At 32.3% G+C, this 25,935-nt stretch overlaps 5 protein-coding genes across 6 annotated transcripts in view; 1 reads left to right on the top strand and 4 right to left on the bottom strand.

Moving 5' to 3' along the window:
* Positions 1–25,935, top strand: part of LOC143914059 (uncharacterized) — a 211,921-nt gene that overhangs the window by 89,190 nt on the left and 96,796 nt on the right. The window lies entirely within an intron of this gene.
* On the bottom strand, positions 384–10,373 carry LOC143914899 (UDP-glycosyltransferase UGT5-like). Its single transcript, XM_077435300.1, has 4 exons — positions 9,075–10,373; positions 6,977–7,578; positions 1,797–2,019; positions 384–1,725 (listed from the first exon to the last, which is right to left on the bottom strand). Exons 1-4 carry the CDS (start codon positions 9,313–9,315, stop codon positions 1,217–1,219), a joined length of 1,575 nt encoding a protein of 524 aa, XP_077291426.1. The 5' UTR covers positions 9,316–10,373; the 3' UTR covers positions 384–1,216.
* LOC143914898 (UDP-glycosyltransferase UGT5-like) lies at positions 11,838–15,849 on the bottom strand. The gene is made up of 5 exons (XM_077435299.1): positions 15,636–15,849; positions 15,326–15,566; positions 13,868–14,451; positions 12,537–12,750; positions 11,838–12,455 (listed from the first exon to the last, which is right to left on the bottom strand). Exons 1-5 carry the CDS (start codon positions 15,648–15,650, stop codon positions 11,941–11,943), a joined length of 1,569 nt encoding a protein of 522 aa, XP_077291425.1. The 5' UTR covers positions 15,651–15,849; the 3' UTR covers positions 11,838–11,940.
* On the bottom strand, positions 15,958–18,306 carry LOC143914897 (UDP-glycosyltransferase UGT5-like). The gene is made up of 5 exons (XM_077435298.1): positions 18,060–18,306; positions 17,768–17,996; positions 17,114–17,706; positions 16,825–17,047; positions 15,958–16,618 (listed from the first exon to the last, which is right to left on the bottom strand). The coding sequence occupies exons 1-5, from the start codon at positions 18,081–18,083 to the stop codon at positions 16,005–16,007; spliced, it is 1,683 nt and encodes a 560-aa protein (XP_077291424.1). The 5' UTR covers positions 18,084–18,306; the 3' UTR covers positions 15,958–16,004.
* Positions 19,146–25,067, bottom strand: LOC143914995 (UDP-glycosyltransferase UGT5-like). 2 transcript variants are annotated; one of them, XM_077435455.1, is made up of 5 exons: positions 24,928–25,067; positions 23,654–23,891; positions 22,028–22,620; positions 21,690–21,912; positions 19,146–20,860 (listed from the first exon to the last, which is right to left on the bottom strand). In XM_077435455.1, the coding sequence occupies exons 1-5, from the start codon at positions 24,928–24,930 to the stop codon at positions 20,343–20,345; spliced, it is 1,575 nt and encodes a 524-aa protein (XP_077291581.1). In that variant the 5' UTR covers positions 24,931–25,067; the 3' UTR covers positions 19,146–20,342. The 2 variants fall into 2 exon arrangements, with proteins under 2 accessions (XP_077291581.1, XP_077291582.1); XM_077435456.1 differs by having other exon boundaries at positions 23,650–23,891; positions 24,928–25,061.

The raw sequence follows: 25,935 nt of genomic DNA, 5'->3' as shown, positions 1-25,935 counted from the left end.
TTCAAAAGGCGTTATGCAAGCGCTGCATAGTAAAAGCGAAAATGTTAGTGCATCCGAATTTGCATAATTTGCCGTGACGCGAAATGCATTCCTAATGATGGCTATAGTCGAATTAGAGCCGTTCAAAACGTACTTTAAATTAATTTATCGCTTTATGTTATTTGTAGGCAACGATCGTAGTGCAATTATTGCCACATTTCGATGAAACAATAGCAAATTTACTGAATCGACTCTACTATGTACCTATGTATATAATATTACTTCACCGGTCACGCTATGTCAAATTGACCATGCAAAAAAATAACTAAAACCTAAAAAATACGTAAAAATATAATCATCGTGGATTCGATTTCTCAACTGGGGATTATTAAAATAATATTATTTTGATTCACTATATTTATTATACAACAATTTAATTTGAGTATGAAAATCAGAAAATCATTTCAAAATTCATTAAATATTCGATTATTAAATTAGGAATTTTATTATATACATTTGTTGTGTAGCTTAAATCAAATTTCAATGATAATATTATATGAATCGATTAAAAATTATTATCTAACGTTATATAAGGTGACCATTTTTTTCAAATTCAAAACCATTTTTTCCAAAAAATATTTCTAATTACAAAAATGGTTAATGAGCATTAGATAGTCATAGACAAACATTTATAAAATAGAATGTTATGATTTTACAACATTCTACATAAGACTGGTTAAAATTATACTTAGAGATTATAACAAACATTGCATTTAATCATTGGACCATTAAAATTACATTTAATCATTGGAACGTATGTATATGCACTTATCATGTTCAAATTGTTCATCAAGGAAAGAAGTCATACGGTAGGTGGCTTTATTCCTAAAAAAACAGAGACAATTTCGACGTATTTGCCAATATTTTTTGTAGGAGATTTGCGCTAATGGTTTTGAATATCCACCTATTAGATAATAAAAAATATTGTATGAATAAAATGAACTGGTTTTTATCTCACGACTTGCCAGGACAGATAGCTAAAAATCAGTACTGTACTACTGGTAAAACCAGCACGAATGGTCACCTTACATTTGTACACAATAAAAAATGACACTTTTTACGTACGTAAAATGATTCATTAAAAATCACAGATTCACTTTGATCAATATGAACACTAAATTTTCAATTGAGTATTTACGGCCTTACAAAAGACAACCGCAGAACCAATCTCGTAACTTTATTGATATTTTGGCTTTCGCTTGCTGGGCTTTCTATACAAAAGCAATTTACACACCACTAATATCAAAAAGTATATCAATAGAGCGACTAAAACTGATCCAGCGATCAATATTAAAGCGACATCTAGCAAAAGATACTCATACCAATTGATATCCAATGTAGGCGATCTCATATGATCGTCGTTACCGCGTCGTATTACGTATTCGACCCAAAAGATGGCCGTGTCCATGGCACTGAGTGGTTTGTCTCTAAATCTTGCAGAGACACCTTTGGCCTTTCTGGCAAACGATGGATCGTTGATCAATCGATCCAGTGTTTGTGCCAGAGATTGTTCTGTAATATCTTTGTACATCAAACTCAAACCGTAGCCGTTCTTTACGGCCTTGTCGATGATCAGGAATTGGTCTCCGAAGAATGGCATTCCTAGTATAGGAACTCCGTAGTAAATTGCCTCCTGATTTCCGAGAAGTCCGCCGTGGGTTATGAATAATTTAACATTTGGATGACCTAGAACAAGAACAATGAGTAATATAATATAATGCGATATTATCATCACGCACACTTGAATGAGTACCCACTTAGTATCGATGCTTGCGGAAGCCATTTCGATACTAAAACGTTATTGGAGACCTTCGGCGGATTATCTGTCTCCCATTTCCACAAGATTCTTTGTTTCAATTGGCTGAAAACCTTAATGATTATTGCTAATTTTTTTGGTGACAGCTCTGAGCTCTTAATGATGGTTCCCAGGCTGAAATATATGACTCCTTCTTTGGCTTCATCGCAAAACTTCTTCAAATCCTGAAAACAATAAAACTAAAATTAATTAAATCTCAATTTATATGTACATATGTACATACATACGTATCAGAATATATATATATATATATATATATATATATATATATATATATATATATATATATATATATATATATATATATATATATATATATATATATATATATATATATATATATATATATAAAATATATATATATATATATATATATATATATATATATATATATATATATATATATATATATATATATATATATATATATATATATATATGTATATATATATATATATATATATATATGTATATATATATATATATATATATATATATATATATATATATCATCATCATTTACAGCCATTCGCCATCCACTGCTGGATGAAGGCCTCTCCAACACGCTTCCACTCGTCTCTGTTTTGCGCAACACTCATCCATCTCATTCCGCACATTTTCCTAATTTCGTTCACCCATCTTCCTTGCGGTCTTCCTTTTACTCTTTTGCCTTCTCTCGGGTACCATTCAAGCACTTCTTTTGTCCACCTTTCGTCCATCCTCCTAGCTACGTGACCCGCCCATTGCCATTTCAATCTCTTCACTCTATCCACTATGTCCACTACCCTTGTCATATTTCTCACCCACGTGTTCCGCTTCCTGTCTTTCCTCGTTATGCCAAGCATACAGCGTTCCATACTTCTTTGAGTGCATTGGATTTTATTTTGCATCTTGGCGTTCAGTGTCCAAGTTTCACATCCATACGTCATCACTGGCAAAACGCATTGATCAAAGATCCTTTTCTTCAGGCAGAGTGGCATTTTTGATTTAAAAACAGCATTCATCCGTCCAAATGCACTCCACCCCAATTTCATACGTCTCTTTATCTCTTCATTTTTACTACCAGACATGTCAATTATTTGACCTAAATATAAATAATTATTTACTACTTCTACTGGTTTATCATCTAAGGGGATGCTATCAGGCATGCAATAACTATTGAACATTAGTTTAGTCTTATCTACGTTAATTTTTAATCCTACTTTTCTACTTTCCCTGTCCAGCTGTGTTAGTCTGATAAGTAGGTCAGCTGAATCACGAGCTACTAAAACTATATCGTCTGCGAACCGAAGGTGACTCAAAAAGCGACCATTGATGCTTACTCCGGCTGTATCCCAATCCAATTTCCTGAAAACTCCCTCAAGCACCGCATTGAATAACTTGGGCGAGATTGTATCTCCTTGTCTTACTCCTTTTCCTATGCTAAATCTATCTGTACCTGAAAAAATTTTAACTGAAGCTGTGGCATTCTTATATATTGTAGCTAACAGTCCCACATAGGGTTCCGGCACTCCCTGTGTTTTTAGAGCGTTAAGTACTGCATTATGACTAACTGTATCGAAGGCTTTCTCATAATCGACGAAACCTAGGCACAGTGGCCGTTGATATTCGTTGGCGCGCTCGATTAGTTCGCCAACTACTTGGAGGTGGTCCATTGTGCTGAAATTTGCCCTAAACCCTGTCTGCTCTATAGGTTGGTTCTCGTCGAGGATATTCTTCAGCCTTTCTGTAATAACCTTCGTGAAGAGCTTGTAGACCGCTGAAAGTAGACTAATGGGTCGGTAGTTCTTGATATCGCTTTTGTCGCCTTTTTTGTGTATTAAAATGATAGTTGCGTTATTCCATCCTTCTGGTATAGCTTGGTTCTGGATGCATTTGCTGAAAAGCCTAGCTAAGATATTAATTAGGGGGGGGCCGCCACATTTTAGTAAGTCGATGGGAATATTATCTTCCCCTGGGGTTTTACCATTCTTTGCAGTTTTTAGCGCGGCCTCTACTTCGCTAGGCAATACTGCAGGAACCCTTTGGCCGTGTGTCGATTCCAGAGTGGGGAATTGGCCGTTGTCGTTCTCGTATAGTTTTGCATAGAACGTGTAAACTCTGTCTATGATTTCTTCTCTATTCCTAATTATTACTCCGCTCTCTGATCTGATTGCGATCATTTGGTTTTTGCCTAAGAAAAGATCCTGTTTGCACTTTTTCAGGCTACGGTTATTCTTAATGGTATTTTCTATTAGCTTGCTGTTAAAATCCCTGACATCCCTGACTATTCTCTTCTTAATTTCCTTATTTACTAGATTGTATTCTTGCTTATTATTATCCCTATCTAAATTCCTTTTATGCTTAATTAGGTTTTTTGTTTCCGCTGAAATTTTGCTTAATTTAATCTGTTTCCTGAAACCACCTAATTTCTTACCTGTTGAGGTTAGAACCGAACTAATTACAGTGTTCAATTCCTCGATGTCTGCTTCTGGGCTTAATTTCCCGTATCGATTTCCAAGTTCGAGTTCGAATTCCTTTTTCCTAGACCTTAGTTGAGCGAAATCTGGAGAGTTACTGCATCCTTTTATTAATTTCCTACGTTCGCAATTTATATTAATGGCCATCTTGGCACGGACTAATCTGTGATCGCTGCCTATATCTACTTTACTTAAAACACTAACGTCTTTAACGGAGTGCAGGGCATTTGTTAGGATGAAATCGATCTCGTTTCTGTCTCCTTTAGGACTCTCCCAAGTCCACTTATTGTTGGTGTTTTTCCTGAAAAATGAATTAGTGATGAAGAGCCTGTTGTGTTCTGCGAATTCTATGAGGCGATCGCCTCTGTCGTTTCTTTGGCCGGTACCAAAATTGCCTACTGCTCTTTCTGTGTTTGCCTTTTGTCCTATTTTTGCGTTAAAGTCGCCCATGATTATTTTAAAGTGGTGGCGGCTATTATCGTATGCGCCCTGTAGTTTTTCGTAGAAGTCTTCTATTTCCTCGTCTGGGTGGCTAGATGTGGGGGCGTACACTTGGAAGATTTGACAAGTGTACCTGCTCGAGATTCTTAGTACTACATAGCATATACGTTCCGATATGTCGTTTATTTCTATAATATTTCTTTCTATTCTCTTATTGATAAGAAACCCTACTCCTCCTATTCTACCATTTGGTAGCCCTCTCCAGTAGAGACAGTTACCACTTTTTAGGATTATTTGGTTTTCCTGTTTTCGTCTTACTTCGCTAAGTCCTACTAAATCCCATTTGATACTTTCTAGTTCATTCTCTAATGCAAGCACACTTCCTTCACTCGATAACGTTCTTACATTGTACGTGGCTAAATACAGGTTTCTATTAGCTAAGCTATCATCCATCGTCACTCTTACCTTGTTGGAGGTTTGGATATTATTTTTCTCGCATTTATCCAAGATGTGTTGAGAAAAAGGCGGTACTTGAGAGAGATTTCCATTCAAGGAGTGAGTTCTTACCGCCATAAACTCTTCTCTGTGGTCAGCTTTGACATATAGTCATCCTAGGTATCACTTGGATCACTTATGAGTTATTACATGCCATTTAACAGGGTTACTTTGTAAGTGAAAGTAGTTAGTTATGATAATAATAGATTAGCAATTGTTATACTACTTTTTTACAGATCTTTATCGTGAGACGCCTCTTTGGAGACAACGGATTTATATATGTGAGTGCGGTTTGCAATTTAATATTTTAATAATAACTTTAGTAAAGTATATAAAATTACACGAATTACTTTAATATAATTTAAATATGAAAAAGAACTGATAGACAGTTGGGAAACACCGTTTCTGTTTGCTATTATTCTATTAAGTAAAGTTCGTTAAAGATTTTTGGCTGGAAGCAATTATGTGGAAGATTTATTGCTTCTGTGGGACCGACTTGGCTGGCGAAGGACCCTTTTTTTGTATTCAGGTAGGGAGATGTATCTCGTTTGACACCGATTTGACACAAAAATTAGCACAAAATTTTTCGAAATAACTGATATAAAACCGCTTTTTACGACCGATTTGCTGTTTATTTTTACACTTAAATTATACTAGGATGCAATTAGTAAAATAAGTGATTAGATGGTTAAGTTAAATTTCGTGCAATAGCCGGGTTTAAGCGAGTAATAGCGGGAGGAACGCAGAAGCACGTCCTCCTCACATGACACGAAAGACCGAACTCATATATATATATATATATATATATATATATATATATATATATATATATATATATATATATATATATATATATATATATATATATATGTACATATAAGTCCAAATTAATTTTGAAATGTACAAATAAATAGACTTATCTTTGTTATAATATATAACTATTGACTCTTAAATATTTAATGTTTAATATAAGATTTGGGTAAATATATATGTATGAATGTATGCTATACGTAAATATATCACAATACATACATATGTATGTACATTAAACACATAAGGAACAAAACAGCATATCAACATTCTATTCTACAGCTAATGAAATTCCGAGATTCATTTTAAGAAATATGTATACATATATAATATTTGTATATATTCTTGTCTCACATATCATTATTGAATTTCATATATTATATTTAAACGTAATAAACGTTCGTGTAAATGTATGTAAATATATTAAAAATAATGTATGCATTGTCTATGATTGACGTCATATATGTACATAGGTACTATTTGTGTATATGTATGCATCTATGTCTTTGTCTTTTAAATGATTTCAATTCTGAATGTTCACTTGGTTTTAAACGCCAAATTTTAAATGCATTTACTCGGTAAAAAATAAGCTAACCCACAATTACTTGTGCTTATTCTTTTTCTGCTTTTTGGTCATTCACTGTGCAAAAAATCACAGCAAAAACTTATATCGTACAAATTTTCCTTGTAAATACAAGGCGATTATTCTCCAACGACCTTTTCTTATCCACGAGTCGAATCAATTGCTCCAGATTTTAAAGCTATCGCTTTTAATGAAAGCCAATTTATAAAGTCGGCTGGTAACGAGCGTTGTTATCACGACAATCTGCCGCGTTTAAACGAGATGCAATTCAATTGTCTTTGAAACGACGTTTGCGTGATCTGCAAACGGCAAGTTTATAGCAATAATACTCACATCAGGAAGTTCTTTAGGGGGCTTAATGTGCACTCCGCCCACTTCCACCAAACTAGGAATGTTCGGTCTGATAGTGTCTATGCTGAAATGAGTGTTGACTAGAATCATCGAGATGTTGCGTTCCAATTCGGCCAATTGCGGCAGGGGTTTCGGAAGATTATCGAAATTCTTCTCGGCCAATTGCTGTTGGCCCGGCAGACAGTACAATTTTCTACCAACCAAGTCGAAGAATGTCCATAAGACGTTCTTGATCCTCTGCCACGTATTCATTGGACCGAAAAAGTCGATGAATTCAAAAGGAACGGTGGACAGAACCAATGGATTCCCCATCTGCTCATTGATGTAGTGACCCAATCCGAACGAAGATAGCATCACCACTGGAGCTTTGTACTTGTGGCCGAACATCAGAAATGCTTCTTGAAAGAAAAGCTCCGTTATGACAATGTCGAAATGAGAATTGTCCGTTTTGATGAACTCTTGAACCGAGGACGAATTGAACGCTGCTTCTGTGAACCACAATAGCGAAGACCATCTCTCTATTTCTTGTATTATAAAAGGCGGCTTTGACGTCAAGAACATTTCCTTTTCAGCGTCGGTGTATTCTGTAAATAAAAAAAAGTCATTAGGAAAATAAAAATATATAATTAATTTATTTTCATCAATGCGAATGACCTCAGTTTGGCCCGAGTCACATTCTTATCAATAAGTAAACATGTTGATATATGCGCATATGCGATGGTGAATTGAATCATAATATTTAAGCAAATGTCTTACATACCATACGTAAATTCTCTACTGTTTCAACTCCATCAGCTATAACTAGGGATTGGAATACCAGTATACCGGTTTATCGGTTAATCGGCAAAATTTGCGAATATGATATACAGACAAAACGACAATACAGAAGTATTGTCGTTTTGTGGATTTAATAGTCTGGAATTTATTTATTTTCAGTATAAAATGTCAAAAAAGATGCATTCGTAAGAGTGGCTACGCTGATGGTTGCTTAAGAGTAGCCACACAGACCAACCAAATCATAATTGTCCAAACTTTCAAGAGGTCCAAACTTTAAACAAATAAATATGATTGGTTAAAACAAAAAAATAAAAACACGTTCGGACTTCATATATTTGGATGGCACTGTTCACCTGACATTTATTTTCAATTATTTATGATTCGATTTACGTTAACGAATTTTTTCGATTATTCACGATTTCGTTTTCTAGTAAATACTGGTAGAGGGAGAAATTGTTTATCGTTTGTTGGTAAATGAAATTTGACGGTAAATTGCAATCCTAGCTATAACTACATTTATGTATAAATAGGTCGAGATAAGCTGTATGACTTTTCATGTCAATCTATAAATAAATATAAAACTTTGAATGATTTTTACGACGGATATTTTAGAATTTAATCAGAATTTCTCATTTGAAAATACCTCAATTTAATCTTAAGTATAAATTGAATATTTCTTAGAAACATAAAATATAATTGAATATTTTTTCCTTGCGTTTTCATATTATCTTATGACGATGTTGCGATAATGAATCCACTTTTTATGGTACTAATTAACATATTTGATTTACTAGTACAGTATAAATCATAATTATTATATTCCATGATACTATTTCTGAAGAATAAATGAATAAAAAAACTGATTTTACAATTGTAAAAGTGCCAATGATTTATTTTACGAAACTAAATTTTAATGGATTCTCTGTGATTTTATTCGATACGTTCTCCATAACAAACATTCATAGTGCATATGTATAACCTTCACTTATTTTTGCAATGAGCAGATTATATTTCACTGCATTTATCTTTATTATGAACTAATATAATTCGCGTATGATATTACATTATTTTTTGATCTACATATGTAAACATGTATATACGTACGTAAATTTTAACGCATTAACTTTATCACGTCGCCAGCTGATAAAACGCAATAATACCGAACATTAAATTTGTATATAACAAAAACCAAAGATAAAGTACGTTTATCCAGATTTCAATTCAAGGTCACATTCACGACGACGTAAAAGCCAAGCAAGATAATCAAGTTAGCCAAAAAAATAAAAACAAAATGCCACTTTACCTTCGTCCCAACAAGTTTTCTTGTCGGCCAGAATCTGTTTGTAGTTCGGAGGTGGATCGACATCTTCGAAAGGAGTGATGATTGTAACATCATGTCCCCTGACGGCCAACTCCCTCACGATACTATGTGTGAATATTGCATGCGATTTTATAAACACGGGCAAAACGGCAAGGATGCGCGCCGAGTTTGCAAAACCGACGAAAAGCGCAATCACAACAACGACCACGCGCGCCAAAAACATTTTCAATACTGACCGGCCAGATCTAAATAAAAAACGCGATACGCTTATTCATAAGATAATATGTTCTCGGTAATATGTACATATATTTCATTAATAAATGACGTATTAATGAACGCCAAAACGCAACACTTCCTTCATCCACCGAACCTTGACAATTCAACTCTCGAGTAACGGATCACTTTTCCGAGGCTATTCGACGGCGTATTATTTACACTCGTTCACAATAAAACTAATTTTAATTAAATTTAAATGAATTTAAATTTCGAAAATAAGCCAATCGCAGGACCAAACGTAACCAGGTCCATTGCGTAGTAGCATCCGAGTATCACTGTCCATACTCTCGCATAATAAAGTGAGACGAACCTAATTGTTTGGTGTTGTTGTTCCACTCTAATACATCAAGGATCTATGATGGCTCACATAACAAAATAATAAAAAAAAACTGTCAGTGTCATATTTGTTTATTTTTCTGGTTTAAGTATAGTGGCTCCCAATAGTTCGATCATAAAGGTTTATATGTTTGAATTCTTATGCAAATTAGTCTCGACATGTATTTATGGTATGCTATTCAATGCTATTCGATTATTATTTACTACACATATGTACATACGTATATGTAAATTATATATGCATTTAATATTTCACAGTAAAATGAAGTTTTATCACAATGAAATTTATGTTCAGTATTTTATGACCTGCGTAAAGGTATTGGTTTATATGCGTATTGGTTTAATATATCGAGTGTTCTAAAAAAAATTGTACAATATAGTGAGTTTCAATAAGTGGTTTCTTTATATATATGTACATATTTATATTAAATTAATGAAGTATCGTGAAAACAGTCGACCTCGTTTTGTAATGAAATGCATATTTTATGAGCTAGCATCAAAAACCTTTATTGGATTTGGATTTGTTTGCTTTATGTCAAGCTAAAGTACCTTTGTAATTCCCATTCCCATTTCTTGACGTAAAATGTTGCTACATAGATCAGTACTTAATAAGTATATGTACATATTCATCATGAGATAATGAAAACATTGATTTGAGTCAATTATTTATACATACATATGTACATAGTAAACAAAAATTAAAAAAATAACAACATTTCACATTATTACTTAAAAATTTTTGTAGAATTCAAATATTGATTCAGTTTTTTTTTAATAGAAATATTTTAATTTATCAGAAAACATAATTGGGTTTGTTGGATGCAACCAAGTGTGTATATGTGTATGTATGTATATATTATACAAGGGATTCCAATACCAATATTACTAAAACAAGTTCTACCAGTTTTTAGTCACAATCTGACCTTCAGTACTAACGGTTATAACAAAATAATCACATTTTACGTTAGTTTAATTGTTTTTAATTGAGAAGAAAACTTTGTATCCGCCAGTGTGTATGAATTAGTCGAAAGATGTGTCTTCACTCAACATGCTTTTTGACCTGCTATTGAAAGGACCCGCTAATTCTATCATAAAATCAAAGCTTAATTACGATTAGATTATATCCGAATAAGTATGTATGTGTATATATATATATATATATATATATATATATATATATATATATATATATATATATATATATATATTTATTTATTTAAAGTTTGGACCGTTGTAGCATTACAGGAATTCCTAATGCGCCACAATGGTCAAAAATCAGAAAAGACAAGAAACAAAATAATAAATTAGACATAACAAAAACAAAACATATATATACACAAACAACTAAAAATAATAATTATTATTATTATATATCGTTTATCGTCTTGAATTCATTCTATGTTTACAAGGTTTTTGTATTTCGTAATATTCTTTCTCGATTATGATTTTCAAGTTATGAATTCCATAAGTCCTCACCAGATAGAGTTTCAAAATTTATCATCCGGACTGACCGAAACCAATCACGACAAGCAAATAATACACCACCACCACGTCGATCTACTCTATCGCGACGATGCAGCCTACAGGAAGAATCAAAAAGTTCAGCATCAAAAAATGATGAAGTCAACCATGTTTCCGTATATATATATATATATATATATATATATATATATATATATATATATATATATTCATTAATAACTAACTTGACAATTTCGGAAACCTAATTTTTTCACTTGACAAATATTTGAATATTTACATAAAAATTCAAGGAGCACGCAAAAATTTTTTTTTTTTTTTTTTTATCGCTCACTCGCTGATCGGTAATTTGCACGGTTAAAAACAAGTCAAAACATAAAATTGTTAATATGAAAGTAATTATTAAAAAATAATTGATTAAAATAATATAAGCCTACAATTAATTAATTTATTCAATTTTATTGCACTTATTGCTTGAATAAATTAATATTGACAGATACTTTTTGCTGTCGGTAGTACCCGTAGTGAAAAATTTCGGTATTTATGGAATCCCTAGTTGGTACATATTTACATATATACATACATATATGCGCAATGTAAGCATTGGCCTTGGTTTGTAAATTGAATTAAAAATAAATAAATAATTTCTATGGTAAAATTAAAACATAAAATTTTCTGGTCTCCCACTATGTATATATTTTTTTATATATCTATATTTTTAGAATAGTATTAATGCATAAATAAGTTACAATGGAAGTTAATTAATTTTCTTAACATTTTTCACATTTTCTATCACAACATGAGTGCTTTGACACGTCCTGAACGTCATCACTAACATCACAAGCAACAATGCGAATAACACTATCACAAACAAAACCAACAACAATTCAAACGTGTAATAATCCACGAATGACATGTTCGCCATGGGCGATTTTAAAAACTCCGATCCATTATGTCTTATAACGTATTCCAGCCAATACATAGCCGTCTCTAACGGAGTGTTGAGTCGATCTCTGAACCTCGAAGATATTTTCTTCATGTTATCAGAGTATTCTGGATTACTCAACATCTCGTTCAACGCCATCGATAAGTCTTCTAACGTCAACGCAGTATAATCCAGCCTCAAGGCCGCTCCGAGTTTTTTCAACTTGAACACATTCGAGTACTGGTCCCAAAACAGTGGAATTCCTAAAATTGGAACACCATAATGGACCGCTTCTTGTGTGCTCAACATACCGCCATGGCTTATGAAGAGCTTCACGTTCGGATGAGCTAGAATAATATTAGACGCACATACGTTTAGTGAATGCTCTCAATCTGAACGTTTTGGATTTTATGAAAATGTGTACTCACCTAATATATCGCTCTGAGGGAACCACTGTCCCGTTAAGAGGTTGTCTAACTTCGGTAAACTTTCGTCTGATTTCCATATGATGCGTTGTTTCAGTCCCCGAAATGCTTCTAAGAAAACTTCTATTCTCTTACCCATATACTTAGTCCTCCAATGTGATCCAAATGAAAAGTAAATAGCGCCATATTTAGCGTCGTCCAAAAACTTTTGCACGTCCTGGAACAACATAATGGTGGTATTAGTGGTGGTTAGTATTACGCAAAACTAGTACAGACAAAATGAAACTTGGAAAAAGATATGTGGGTATATACATATAAATATTATGCAATAAAACGAGAAAAGATTTCACATCAACAATAATAATTAATTGAATTAATTTATAACCCAAGTCAATTTTTAAATTGAACTTTAATTGACGTTGAAATTTTTGTTCGCGACTTTTCCACATATAACCGGAGCAGAAACTAATTATTATTCACTAAGTTTGACCCACTGAATTCAAATATGACAATGATTTATTGATTCCAATACTCATTTTTGACACGGCAATACTTGGTATTGAGTTACAAAATGCAAAAGCCAAAAATGTGTAAAAATTGCGCATTTTTTAAACACTCATATCTTATTAACCCTTTGAGTGCTAACGTATTTTCTGTTGAAAGCCCGTCATACTTAAAATTTTGCCAACATTCCCAACTAGAATTATTTAGAAATCAATAGAAAGCAGGTATAAAAATTGTAGCTAATCCAAACAAACCCTAGATAACTACCGCCGAGGATTTCGAGTTTTGTAAAGCTGTGTTTAGACTATCTTATATACTTGTCACAATATAAAATAAACAAAAGAAGTCTATCAATGAATGTTTTTTTCCAAAACTAGTTCCATTTACTGTTGTTAAAATGTTATGCTCACAATCTAAATGCCAAGCCACAATCTAAAATATTTAACGGAAAATTCTGGTAGTAAATTCAGAAACTCCGGTGTAAACCAGTCTTTATAAACGTTGACAAATGAATGACATGGATTACATGACCCATGTTCAATGCATTTTTTTCAATGCTACCTGGAAAGGCTTAGCGGGTAGTATTCTTGTTCACTTTGTACATGCTCAAAATACAACGCCAACGGAGTTTTTTAGGCCCATGAACTTGTTGGCAAAACGCCGATCGGCGTTGCTCAGCATTCGAAGGGTTAACGAGAAAAAAACGACTTGTTTGAGTCATTACTTGAAAGCGTTAGATTTGGCAAGTAAAAAAAATGATTTTTTTTTAACAAAATACAAATTTGCTGCTATGGTACGAATAGTGAATATTTTAATAATGTAAAATTTACCGTTGGTAGTTTTTTATGCGGTTGTATGTGAGCTCCTCCAATTTGTACTACCCCAGGCACCAAGGGTATAACAGGATCGAACGAAAAATGTGTGTTTACCAATATCAACGAAATTCTCTTGACCAAATCATCAATCTTAGGCAAACTTCCTTTCCAATTAACATAATACTCTCCTATGATCTTATCGACTTCCGGATGATAGAAATATCTGCGTCCCAGCCTATCGAAAACGGTCAAAATCGCGTTCATGCATTTGCCAGCTAGAGTATCGATATCATCTGCTCTGTACGCTTCGTGGGTAGCATAAGTCAATGGAATCGGATTACCCATGAATTCGCCCATATGTGAGAAGAAAGTGGTCGTGTCGACCAGTACTAGAGGAGCGTTGTATTTTTGGGCCAAAGCATAGGTCACATCTTGGTAGAACAATTCGCATATGACCAGATCGAAGTGGCTTGTGTCGTTCGCTGTGAAGTTTTTCACAGCGGGAGAGTTCAAAATAAACGCCATGGCTGAGACAGAAGTGGTCCACATCAGCCACAACTGTTTGAATTGGGTGATTCGTGGTATTTCGGAAGCGTCCACTGAAAATAGATGGCAGTTTTAGAATACGACTATTGTATCGCAATTGCTCTCAACGGTATATACGAGTATATATCGTACATATATAAACATACAGTACCGGTCATTGCAATAAATAACTACATATACTTTTAATGTTTTGAAATTTAAAACTCATGGTCATATTTTTTTTCAGTAATATTGAGGTTGTAAGCATCTATTTTAGTTGTAGTTGTAGATAGGAAAGCAAAACTATCATAATTATCTAATTCTACGAACAAATTCATTTTTCATATTTTTGTTTGATGATGCATTTCATATCGAGGCATTCCTTGCATACATACTGATATAAAAATACATACACATGTATGTAAATACAAATGTACATATGTACATCATTGACTTATTTAAATAATTTGAAAACATTGAGATAAGAGATGACCTATGTAATTTATAGTATAATTTACTAGAATTGGTATATTTTCGGAACCCCGACTTAGGCGCGAGAGACAAAACTGCGCTGACGTAACCGCCCCGACATAACCGCGAGGCTTCAAAACCGCGGAAGACAAAACCGCGAGAGACAAAACTGCGAGTCAAAATTGATATCTTCAAATTTTCATATATTCTGGCGCGGATTTGTCGCCGCGCGGTGTTGTCTCACGTGGTTTTGACACCTTGCAGATATGTCGGGACAATTACGTCGGGGCGGTTTAGTACCGGGTGATTTTGACTGGTCACCATCTTTTCAGAGATAATGATTATGTCAATCTGCACCAATCATTTAAAAAATATTACATAGCTTTGATTGAACATAATCTAAAACATATTTTCAAAGAATTTAACTTATTACGATGTTCTGATAACCGATACTGTGTCTGTATAATGTCTACTCACTGTTTTCGAGTTCTTCATTTCTGTCCACTGCTATTTGATGATAGTTTGGCGGCGGATCGATCATGATATTTCTAGTTACAATCGTAACATCGTGACCTTTTTTCGTTAGTTCCAAAGATATCGTCTCCATGATGATCTTGTGCGCTGTACCATAAAACGGTGCAACGACCAGTATTCTAGATGCATTGTAGTTCGACGGATAGATTGCAGCTATTATGAATAAAATCCTCAGTATATGTTCCTATAAAAGAAAACATTAAGAACCTTTTCATAATTGATATGCGAAATACGTATGTTAAAGTTTACTTACTGAATGATGCATCATTTTTATGCAATCGAAGGTCAATGCTCGGTTACTGTAGTTGTCACTAACATTAATGCAATTATGTAATGGACTATGTAAATAATTACATTGATTATTTTACAGCATACGTCCGGCCACGATCACTCACGAACAAATACTAATATTCAAGAGGTGAACATAGCATGTGGCTACTCGAGTATTTCCAATGCTTTTTTAAGTTAACGGTATCTTAAATTAATCTTTCTCGCTTGCCAGTTAGATGTAACTGTAATCTGTTATGTATTTTTATTTGACACGCTAGATGTCACTGTGAATAAAACAAAGTGGATAGATTTTATTTGAATTTACATATATATTTTATATTAATTACAATAATTAAAATAATATTCGCAGTATAAATTGAATGCCGTACAATATGGCGTAAATCGTTATAATAAACTTGAGAGCGTCGAGGGTACCTATAAGTATACCTTCGACAAAAAATGATCTTATAATTCTTATCGCACGAGATAAGATAACAAAAACTAATAGTTCAACATATCTTAATACTAGTGGTGAAATGAAATATAATACTGCAGCACTGATAAAAAACAGGAAATATATATCGATGTTATGATATTTGTACCAAGGATAATCGACTAGTTTTGATTTCATGAACTTGGCCCCTTTATGCCTTATGACATATTCAATCCAATACATAGCATTATCCATTGGGGTGTTTTGCTGATCGTGATACCTTCGTGACACTTCTTTGGCACTATTTGCATAATTGACGTCGTTTAGAATTGCATTCAAAGATTTATTGAAGTTTTCTTCATTGAGAGTGTTGTACGGAATGTGGACTGCCATGCCCTTTGATTTTATTTTTTCCATGTTTAAAAATTGATCTCCATATACTGATATGCCTAAAATTGGCACACCTCTACTCACAGCTTCTTGCATGCTCAACATACCACCGTGACTTATAAATGCTCGTATATTTGGATGAGCTACAGGAAAAAATAACAATTACAAGAGTTGATTTTTAAAATATTTAACCGGTCATTGGAGTAGTGGTATACATTAATTTTAATATCATTGTTTAAGTGTTCTATTTTTAATTCATTACTTAAATAATGATTGGCTCAAAAGTTTCAATTTGACAAAAATTTATTTGATGCCACTTCTCTTATGACCTTATATCAATGTATAACACCTAAAATATCCGATTGTGGCATCCAATTTGAGAAAAAAATATTCGGAAAATTTTTTGGCTCATTTTCACCGTCCCATTTCCATAATATTCTTTGCTTCAAAGACTTGAAAGAGTTAAAGAAAATTTTCAATTTTTCTTCGGGCATTTCGGAACTCTTCAAATATGATCCAAAACCAAAGAAAATAGCCCCATTTTTGGCGTCATCCAAAAATTTCTTAATATCCTAAAAAAACAACATTTCATTTACAAAATCGATATCGGCTAAGATTTTGATAGCAAAAATACGTACCCCAGGTAATTCTTTCGGTGGTTTAATATGAACGCCACCAATTTCTACTATTCCAGGTACCAAAGGCCTGACAGTGTCAAAAGAGAAATGTGTATTCAACAAAACTAAAGACACGTTGTTTTCAAGCTCCTCGATACTCGGTAAGGGTTGGTTCAAATTATTGAAATATTTACGTGCTAAATCATCCTGTTGCCTTATAGCATACCATTTATTTACAATTGAAATGTAATTTCCTATGATATAGTTCTCTATTCTCTGATACAGAGTTAAATCTCCGTAGTATTTCGTGAACTCGTGGTTCAAATACGACAGAGTAGAAGGATTTCCCATAAAGCTGTCTATACCAGAGTAGTATGTGCTACTTCCTAGTAAAATCAAGGGTGCTTTATATTTATGAGCAAACATGTATAAAGCTTCCTGATGGAATAATTCTGATATGACGAGATCGAAATGGTCATCGTTTTTAGTCAAAAACCTCTTAATGTCGGGAGATTTCAAACAATTTTCCGTCTCATTGAGGAGATCATTCCAAATTGTATGTGTATGAGGTATTGTTGACATACTCCACGTATCATACATCTCAATCGAACTTTCTAGAAATTAAAATAATAGAAATAAAATTGGTAAACTGTAACCACTTCACATTTAACTTACCGGTTAATTTACTTTCTTGAATGCTTTGCAGTAGTTTGATATTTGGAGGAGGATCTTTAATTGTATTGGTTGAAATCAGAACAATATCATGATTTCTGTTAGCCAATTCCAATACAATGGGATGTATGTAAATAGAATGGGATTTCCCAAAGAATGGAGCTACTACTAAAATTCTTGCCGATTCAACGGGACAAGTAAATACGAAACAAGTAGCGATAACGAAGCATGTCTGAAATTTTCATAAGAATATTTAATTAAGTATTTAATACTATGGAAGTTCGATTGAAATTACCTTCGTCAATAGATTCATCTTCATCTTTGTATACTCGAATCAGTGCATGTGCACTGTGGAAACTGTTCTCTATTTAACACTCGTTTAACTCAATCCAATTGATAGATGATTTTTATTAAAGCACTCCCACACATTTCAAATTACTTCAATTCAATGTGACGTTCAATAGAGAATGGCGAATATCGAAGTAAGCGAATGCATATATGTATATTCAAAGTGCTCGCATTACACAAATATATAAATGTACCTACATTATAATGTATAATATATTAATTGTGTAATTACATTATAATTTATATTACACAATTAATTCTACTTTACATACATATATAGAATCAATAAGTATCGTGATCTTCAGAAATGTTGGCTGATATGTATCGTATCGTCCCCGATTTAATTTTGATTGTTTTTAGAAAATGTATAATTAAAATATAACTCGAATATCGCTAGTCAAATCAATTTATATTGATAAGTGATATAGTAACCATAACGTACATATTGTGTGAGTTTTCAAAAAATACAAAATGTGTGAGTTTTCCTGCGTGAGCACTATATCGTGTACTAAAAGCACTCGCGAGTAAATTATATATGTATGTATGTATTTTGATTTCGATACTCTTAATATTCTTCAAATATATTATATTTTGAGTATGAAAGTTTTACCGTGTATGTGGACTATCATGTATTCCTGGCGTCGTTTTAACCAATAGGAACCGTTTATTTTTTTATTATAATACATAGATTGTATCTACAAACATATCGATAAGCTTTACCACATTTTGGTATAGATAGGTGTTATCGAAATTATGATTAAAACATTTGGTTTTATTCTTGGAAACATTGTGCGTTCACATTTATTTTTAAAATCAGTTCATTTTTCAGTTCACTTCATTTTTTTTTAATTAGAACGTTATTATTTTTTTAACTTGTTTAAAAACTTTAAAAGTATTCGGAATTCCATTGAGTTTAGAATCATTTCCATTCACTGAATATATGGCATTTTTATGCCAAAATTATTGAGAACCGGTCGTCTAAAAGCAGCTTTATTTTTTAATTTAAATATATATGTATGTATTAAAGTCTTTTGAGATTTAATGTTGATTATTTTTTCGTTTTCCTGAAAATGGATCTCAAACATTGGTGTGTACATATGTGCATGTATATATACATATGTATATACATACATATTTTTACATATACATATATTTTTAGATTGAAATAATTAAAAATGGTATAATATCATTCTTCAATGATATTATTCTTATACATATAATATGTACATATGTATATGCCATGAGAAATAAAATGATTTTGAGCAGGTACAAACCGATGAAATTTCAATATTGTCAGTGTTCCACGTTGTTAGATATGTATTATCATATATATTAAGAATTATTAAATGCAAGTATTTAATATACATAATTAATAACAAAAAAATAATGAAATGTAAACCAAATTATTGCATAAAAAGGTATAGAGCATACAATTCATACTGTTCATACAGTCCATACAGTTTTAATACAAAAATTTAAAAAAAATGTACATACTACATATATCAGTAAATTTTCAAGTTGAAATAATGTTGTCGAAGAAAAAATATCTGAGTTAAAATTATCAATGCAATAATGAATGCACATATTATGCATGTTTGCATAGTTATGCCATCAGATTTTCTCAACATATCATGGTTTGTTTAAAATAAGAGTAGGCATACATTTTATCTAAATATTTAATTACAGATATAATAATTTATTTAAAAAACAAAAATTCTATACAAATAAATAATAATATACATTTAGTCATTATTGCATTAATATACTGTCACTTTGTAAACACATATTTATGATCTAAAATCTTCAATGAAACAAAAATATTGGAAAATAAATTTAAAAATTTGTAGTTAACTATCTAAAATACTAACCTATAATACAAGGGTCGTAAAACGACTTCATAAACTTGCGAGCCACGTTCGACTTTAAGTTTAAATAACTAAACCACGATTGATAGGAAAAGCAAAAAATATTTGTCAAGTATAATATTTGAAACGAATATAATTTCCAATCTGCAGATGTTTATCATTTATTATGCAGACGTTGCTGACTCTTATTAAACATAATATATTACATTCGATGAACTATTTTGGACTAACCGAACATACCTTGAACTATTTTTAAGTACAAAAATCAATTAATATCACTAATATTCGAATTTGAATTCTAAATATAACAACACGACACATTCCTATTTAATTTTTCAGTTTGAAATAATTTTTTTAGTATAATATTAATCCCTTTTATTCTTGTTCGGCTTCCCGTTGTGTTTTCCTGCAACAGTTCCTTTCTTCTTATTCGATTTAATCAATTTTTTGACGAGTAAAACTGGCAGGGCCAAAAGGGCAAATATAACAAGGACCACGTCCAACATAAACGCTTCATACCACTCCAATTGCAAAAGTGGCGATTTCATAAATTGGGCCCCTTTGTGTCTGATTACGTATTCGATCCAGTACACGGCCGTCTCCATCGGAGTCTGCGGCCTATCCCTAAACCTATCCGATAGTTCTTTGGCCGTATTCGAATAGGTAGGATTATCGAGTATCTCCCGTATGGATTCGTACACTTTCGCCTCGGTCAGTGATGAAAAAGCGAGCTTAACGCCGATACCCATACTCTGAGCCCTGGCCGTATTCAGGTGCTGGTCCCCATACACCGGTATACCTATTATCGGTTTTCCGAAATGGATGGCTTCTATGGTGCTCAGGAGGCCACCGTGAGTGATGAATATCTTCACGTTGGGATGGGCTGAAATATTAACAGAGGAAAGCCAGTCATTTCCGACGTCGTTTGCTCTTTATGAACTACCCATTGTAATATGTCAAATCTGAGGAGAGCACGGGCGCGTAAATAATTGCTAACCGGTCTATTCGATAGTCTATGTACATATAATATGACAATGAATTAGGTCGGCGAGACGTTGACGATTGTTTATAATATTATGTTATGTACATATTTGAGGAAAATCTTGAACACACAAAGGTAATTAATGTAAACATGTGTGTATGTGTGTTTTAATTAACAATACAGAATGATACTCGCTTCACATTTGTAAGAAATGTTTTTTGATTTCATAATACTCAAATATTGATATTTGACAATTAACAAAACAGTGATATGTATTTGAGGTGTGATAAGTCAAATTCATATACATATGTATGTATGTACATGTGATCATGCTGGTTTGATTTATATTTGTTTTTAATTAATTTTAGTATTTGTAAGTGTAAGATTTAATAAAATTAGCCTAGCATTCATATTTTGTACGTACATAATTGGATGAATCTAATGTATTTTTATTCGCGATATAAAAAAAATTGTAAGACATTCTGTTCAAAGCAAATTTATGAACGAAATATTTGTAGTTCAAATCTTATTTTCAATTCATCGTTTAGTTTATTTATCTACTTAATGCTACTAATTGTATGTTTGTATATATGTACAAGGCTGTTTCTGAAAAATCGTTTTGGAATTTAAAAATCCTGATTCACAAATTTATAATTCATAAAATCTATTGGTTGAACTCTCCAAAAATTTTAATTACGCTATTATTTAAATAAATACCGCAAATAAATACCTAAGATGTCAGTTTGAGGAAGCCACTTTGAAATCATTACATTACTGGGCTGTCCTGGCAAATTTTCATTTTCCCATTTCCACAAAACTCTCTGCTTCAATTTTTTAAACGTGTTCAGAAACATATCGAGTTTCTCTTTAGGCATATCTTTACTATTTAAATTAGATCCCATTGAGAAGAATATAACTCCATCTTTAGATTCATCGATGAAGTTCTGCAAATTCTGAAAGCAAATATCATGTAATTGAAGTTTAAATATAACTAGATATTTCATCAAATTATTTAAATGTATGTAATATTCAATACTTTGGCTTTTTAAAAAATTGTTTGCTACTAACTTGAGGCAAAGGTTTTGGCTTTTTGATATGTACTCCTCCAATTTCGACGATGCCGGGAACTTGAGGCCTCACAGTATCTATGGAAAAGTGCGTATTGAGCAATACCAAAGATACTTTCCTTTGCAACTCGTATATACTCGGTCTAGTTTCTGGAAATTCGAAGTGTTTATCGACAAGTTTTTCGTGTCTGGGCAACATGACGAGACGTCTCCCTATCAGATCGTACACAGTGTAGTACAAGTTTTGCAAACGATCCAACAAGCCCAATCTCCCCCTGCTGCGCAAAAACTCATGGGGCATATACGCCAACTGAAGAGGACTCCCCATAAAGTCCCCTATGTATTGATGGAAACCCATCGTGCTGATGGCCACAACGGGAGCTTTGTACTTGTGGGCGAACATATAGAAAGCTTCCTGGAAGAAAAGTTCCATTATTATGAGATCAAAGTGTGACTTGTCATTACGCAGAAGCTCTTGCAAAGACGACGAATTGAACGCGACTTCGGTGGTAAAGTAAGCACCATTCCAAACCAGAGGCAATTCCTTCCAAAATGCCATATTTTCAAATGCAAACTTGTCGAGATTTTCACCAACTGAAAAATAAAAGTATTATTAAATCAAAGTTAATAAAATTTCTGAATCTACATACATACATATAATTTAACTGATTGTTGTGGGTTCACAATAGAAGCATAAAAAACTCTGTCTATGGATTGGTAGTTAATTATTATATATGTAGGTACATCGTATATGTACATATGTTTATATGTATACAAATAAAGGTTACTATCCTATGATACATATACCCCTTGTGAGTTTATGAAGCCGACTTTCATTCGAGATATCCTGAAGCTCTTAATCTGCACGATTGTGATTGATATATTGTATTAAAAAGAATACAATAGGCATAAAAATAGTACTTATTTTTGAAAGCGCATAAGGGAAACGTATTTAATTAAAAACAAAAGCGGATGCTTAAATCAACAAATATGAAATATTTTTTTGAATAATAAATACATAAATTAAGACTATTTGTACATAAATATAGATAGTCAAATTATATATGAAGATATTTTGATAAAGTTTTCAATTAAATAGACATTTCAAAGCGCTTTAAAAATAAAATATGAGGCAATTTCATCAAAATATGCCTTTATTTTATAAACCATACCAAATGAACCTACATACATACATACATGTATACGTAGGTATATCTAGCGTTTTTTTTTATAATAATGATTACAATCTTATTGTATATATAATATGTACATTGAAAGCAATGAACTACAATTTTTTAACTTGTTATATTTCAATTCGTTATATAATATTTCGTTGAAATTATTGTAAAATTTCTAAGACGATTGACACACTCATTGCTACTTATAAATGAACTTTGCTTCCAACATATTTTAAATATATGTACATACATACATATGTAATAGGAAGATTAACTATTTAAAAAAAAATTAACGAAATTAAAATGATTGTTCGAGAGTGTCTTAAATTTTAAGAAAATTGAAAATTACTGCTATTTCTAAAAATTGATTGAACGTTCATACACAAATTATAAAATATGTTGTCTTATCAAACGGGGTCATTGCCTTTTGAATTTTTTCACATACGTACAAGAATCCCAGAACGTTCTGTTATCGACGACAATTTGATGATAGTTTGGAAGTGGGTTTTTTTCGACATTTGCCGTCACCACGGTAACATCGTGACCCCTCAGAGCCAATTCTTGCATTATCGGTTGAATGTTGATATAATGGGACTTTCCCGGAAATGTCATCAGGGAAAGGATGCGAGCGGCCGGAACCTCACTGGAGAGTAATACCACTAAGAGGATGAGTACCCATGGCGACGTCTGAAAATTTCAATTCAATATACAGATAAGCACATTCTGGGACTGAAAGTCAGCAGCTGCTGACCTGTCCACTTAGATGCTAAAAATGAATCAATTTTAAAATTACGCATATGTATAATAATTTCAATAATTCTCAATCAATTTTCATATTAGCCGAGTCAAATGTGTACTCGATTATGATAATATGTTATCTTGCGTTAAATTCATACTGTATGCAGATATAATATATATACGTAATTATATTCATGAAATTTCATTAATATGCATGCAATATGAGACAATGGTAAATAATAAAAAAAAAACAGTCAAGGTTGTTTAAAATAGTAAATTTTACATAAATATAATGTATATATGTATGTCTACCTATTTGTACAATCTGGTAAAATACAATCATAAAAAAAATCACATTGAGTCTTGAATACGCGTCAAGTAGCCTATTAGTAATTCTGTATCGCGAAACCTAAGGAATTCGCAGTTTTTTTTAATACCTTCCATATTGAGAATCGAGACATTTTGAAATAATATGAACGTTTCGAAAGTTTCGTTTACGTAAAATCCAGTTTTTAAATATCGGCTAGTATTTAACCCCTTAAGAATAAATTAATTTTACGTTTGCACAGTAGGCAACTTTTTGCAATACGGCACTTTTGAATGTGAAATGACATCAGTTTTGAATTCCAAACCAAACCAGACACACATTATGTTATCTTATCTCATATAAGATCACAATATGTACAATGTTTAGTTAAAATTACCTAACAAGTTTATTCGCATCATGGTCTTTACTAATAACTTTCTATTGTACAGATGTACACATATTATATTATTTATAACAAAATTTCAGATTGATTTTCAATAGTAATTTTAGTAATAAAAATAAAATTAGTAATAAAAAGCAAATATCGTCTGAATGCTAAACAAACAAAACAATATCAAACATCGTTGTCATTATTAGTTGTGTCAATACAAAATGGAATCAGTCGTTGACAACGAATTTTGGCCTTAGTTATATGAAATATGAAATAAAAACACTTACCATATTCGTATTCAATATTCTAAATTTAAAATTTAACAGCTGATTAATTAAAGTCGAAGAAATCAAACGAACAAAACACAGCACGTGGGTATAGGTTATGAATGTCAATCCGTGATGCGGCTCCGCATCATACTAACCATAACTGGATTCTTCAACATTAAAACAAAAAAAAGAGTATTGTGAAGTGGTCGTCAACATTTAATTTATTTTGATTTAATTTAAAATATGTACATATGTAAGTGTAAACATCACTTTACCGCACGACAGATTTAATTATATCGAGTCATTATATGTACATCAATTCATTATGTTTAAAAAATACGCCATTATTATAATTGCTAAGACTATTATATAAAACTTAACATTCACGTTGAAAAATATATCTTATTGTTTTGAGAATCAATGATTTAAATTCGTGGAAAAAGTTTCTCAATTTACATATTATATTGCGTGCATATATGTATGTACGTCTCACATAAATGAACGCAGATATATTAGTTTCTATTTATATACAAGTTGATTGTTAAGCGTTTCGATCGTTAGTGTGTTTGCACTTTCGATTAGTTGTTATCTAAATTAAAACGAAAGTGAATCAAAATGATCGAAACTACATAAAGCGGGACAATACGGAGTGAAGGGCTTCGTTTTGACCCGTCGAAGGGAGAGAAGGAAAATCGCTAATTACCTCCGTCATTTCACCACCGTCAGTCGATTGTTTCGCGAAAGTAAACGGAGGCCAGAAATTGGAGAAATAAGAAATAATAATAATAATAATAATGGCGATGAAAAAAGAGAGAAAATTCTAATAGAAGGTAAAAAGGAAAAACGATTTCCGCTACACCGGAAACCTTTAATTGAAGATTTTCCATTGTACCGGCCGCGGCTCCATTGTCAGTTTTTCTTTGACGAAAACCTAGCATTGTCTTTGAAAAGTGAATCCGATGATTAAAAAGAAACACAAAAGGAGGCCAACACTAAATAAAAGACGAAACCGTTTTTCTTCCTTTA

The sequence above is a fragment of the Arctopsyche grandis genome, chromosome 7 (genome assembly GCF_051622035.1).
Source record: "Arctopsyche grandis isolate Sample6627 chromosome 7, ASM5162203v2, whole genome shotgun sequence".
In the NCBI taxonomy this organism is placed as follows: Eukaryota; Metazoa; Arthropoda; class Insecta; order Trichoptera; family Hydropsychidae; genus Arctopsyche; species Arctopsyche grandis.
The sequence above is the reverse complement of the archived record's forward strand: the minus strand, read 5'-3'. Positions and strand labels throughout refer to the sequence as shown.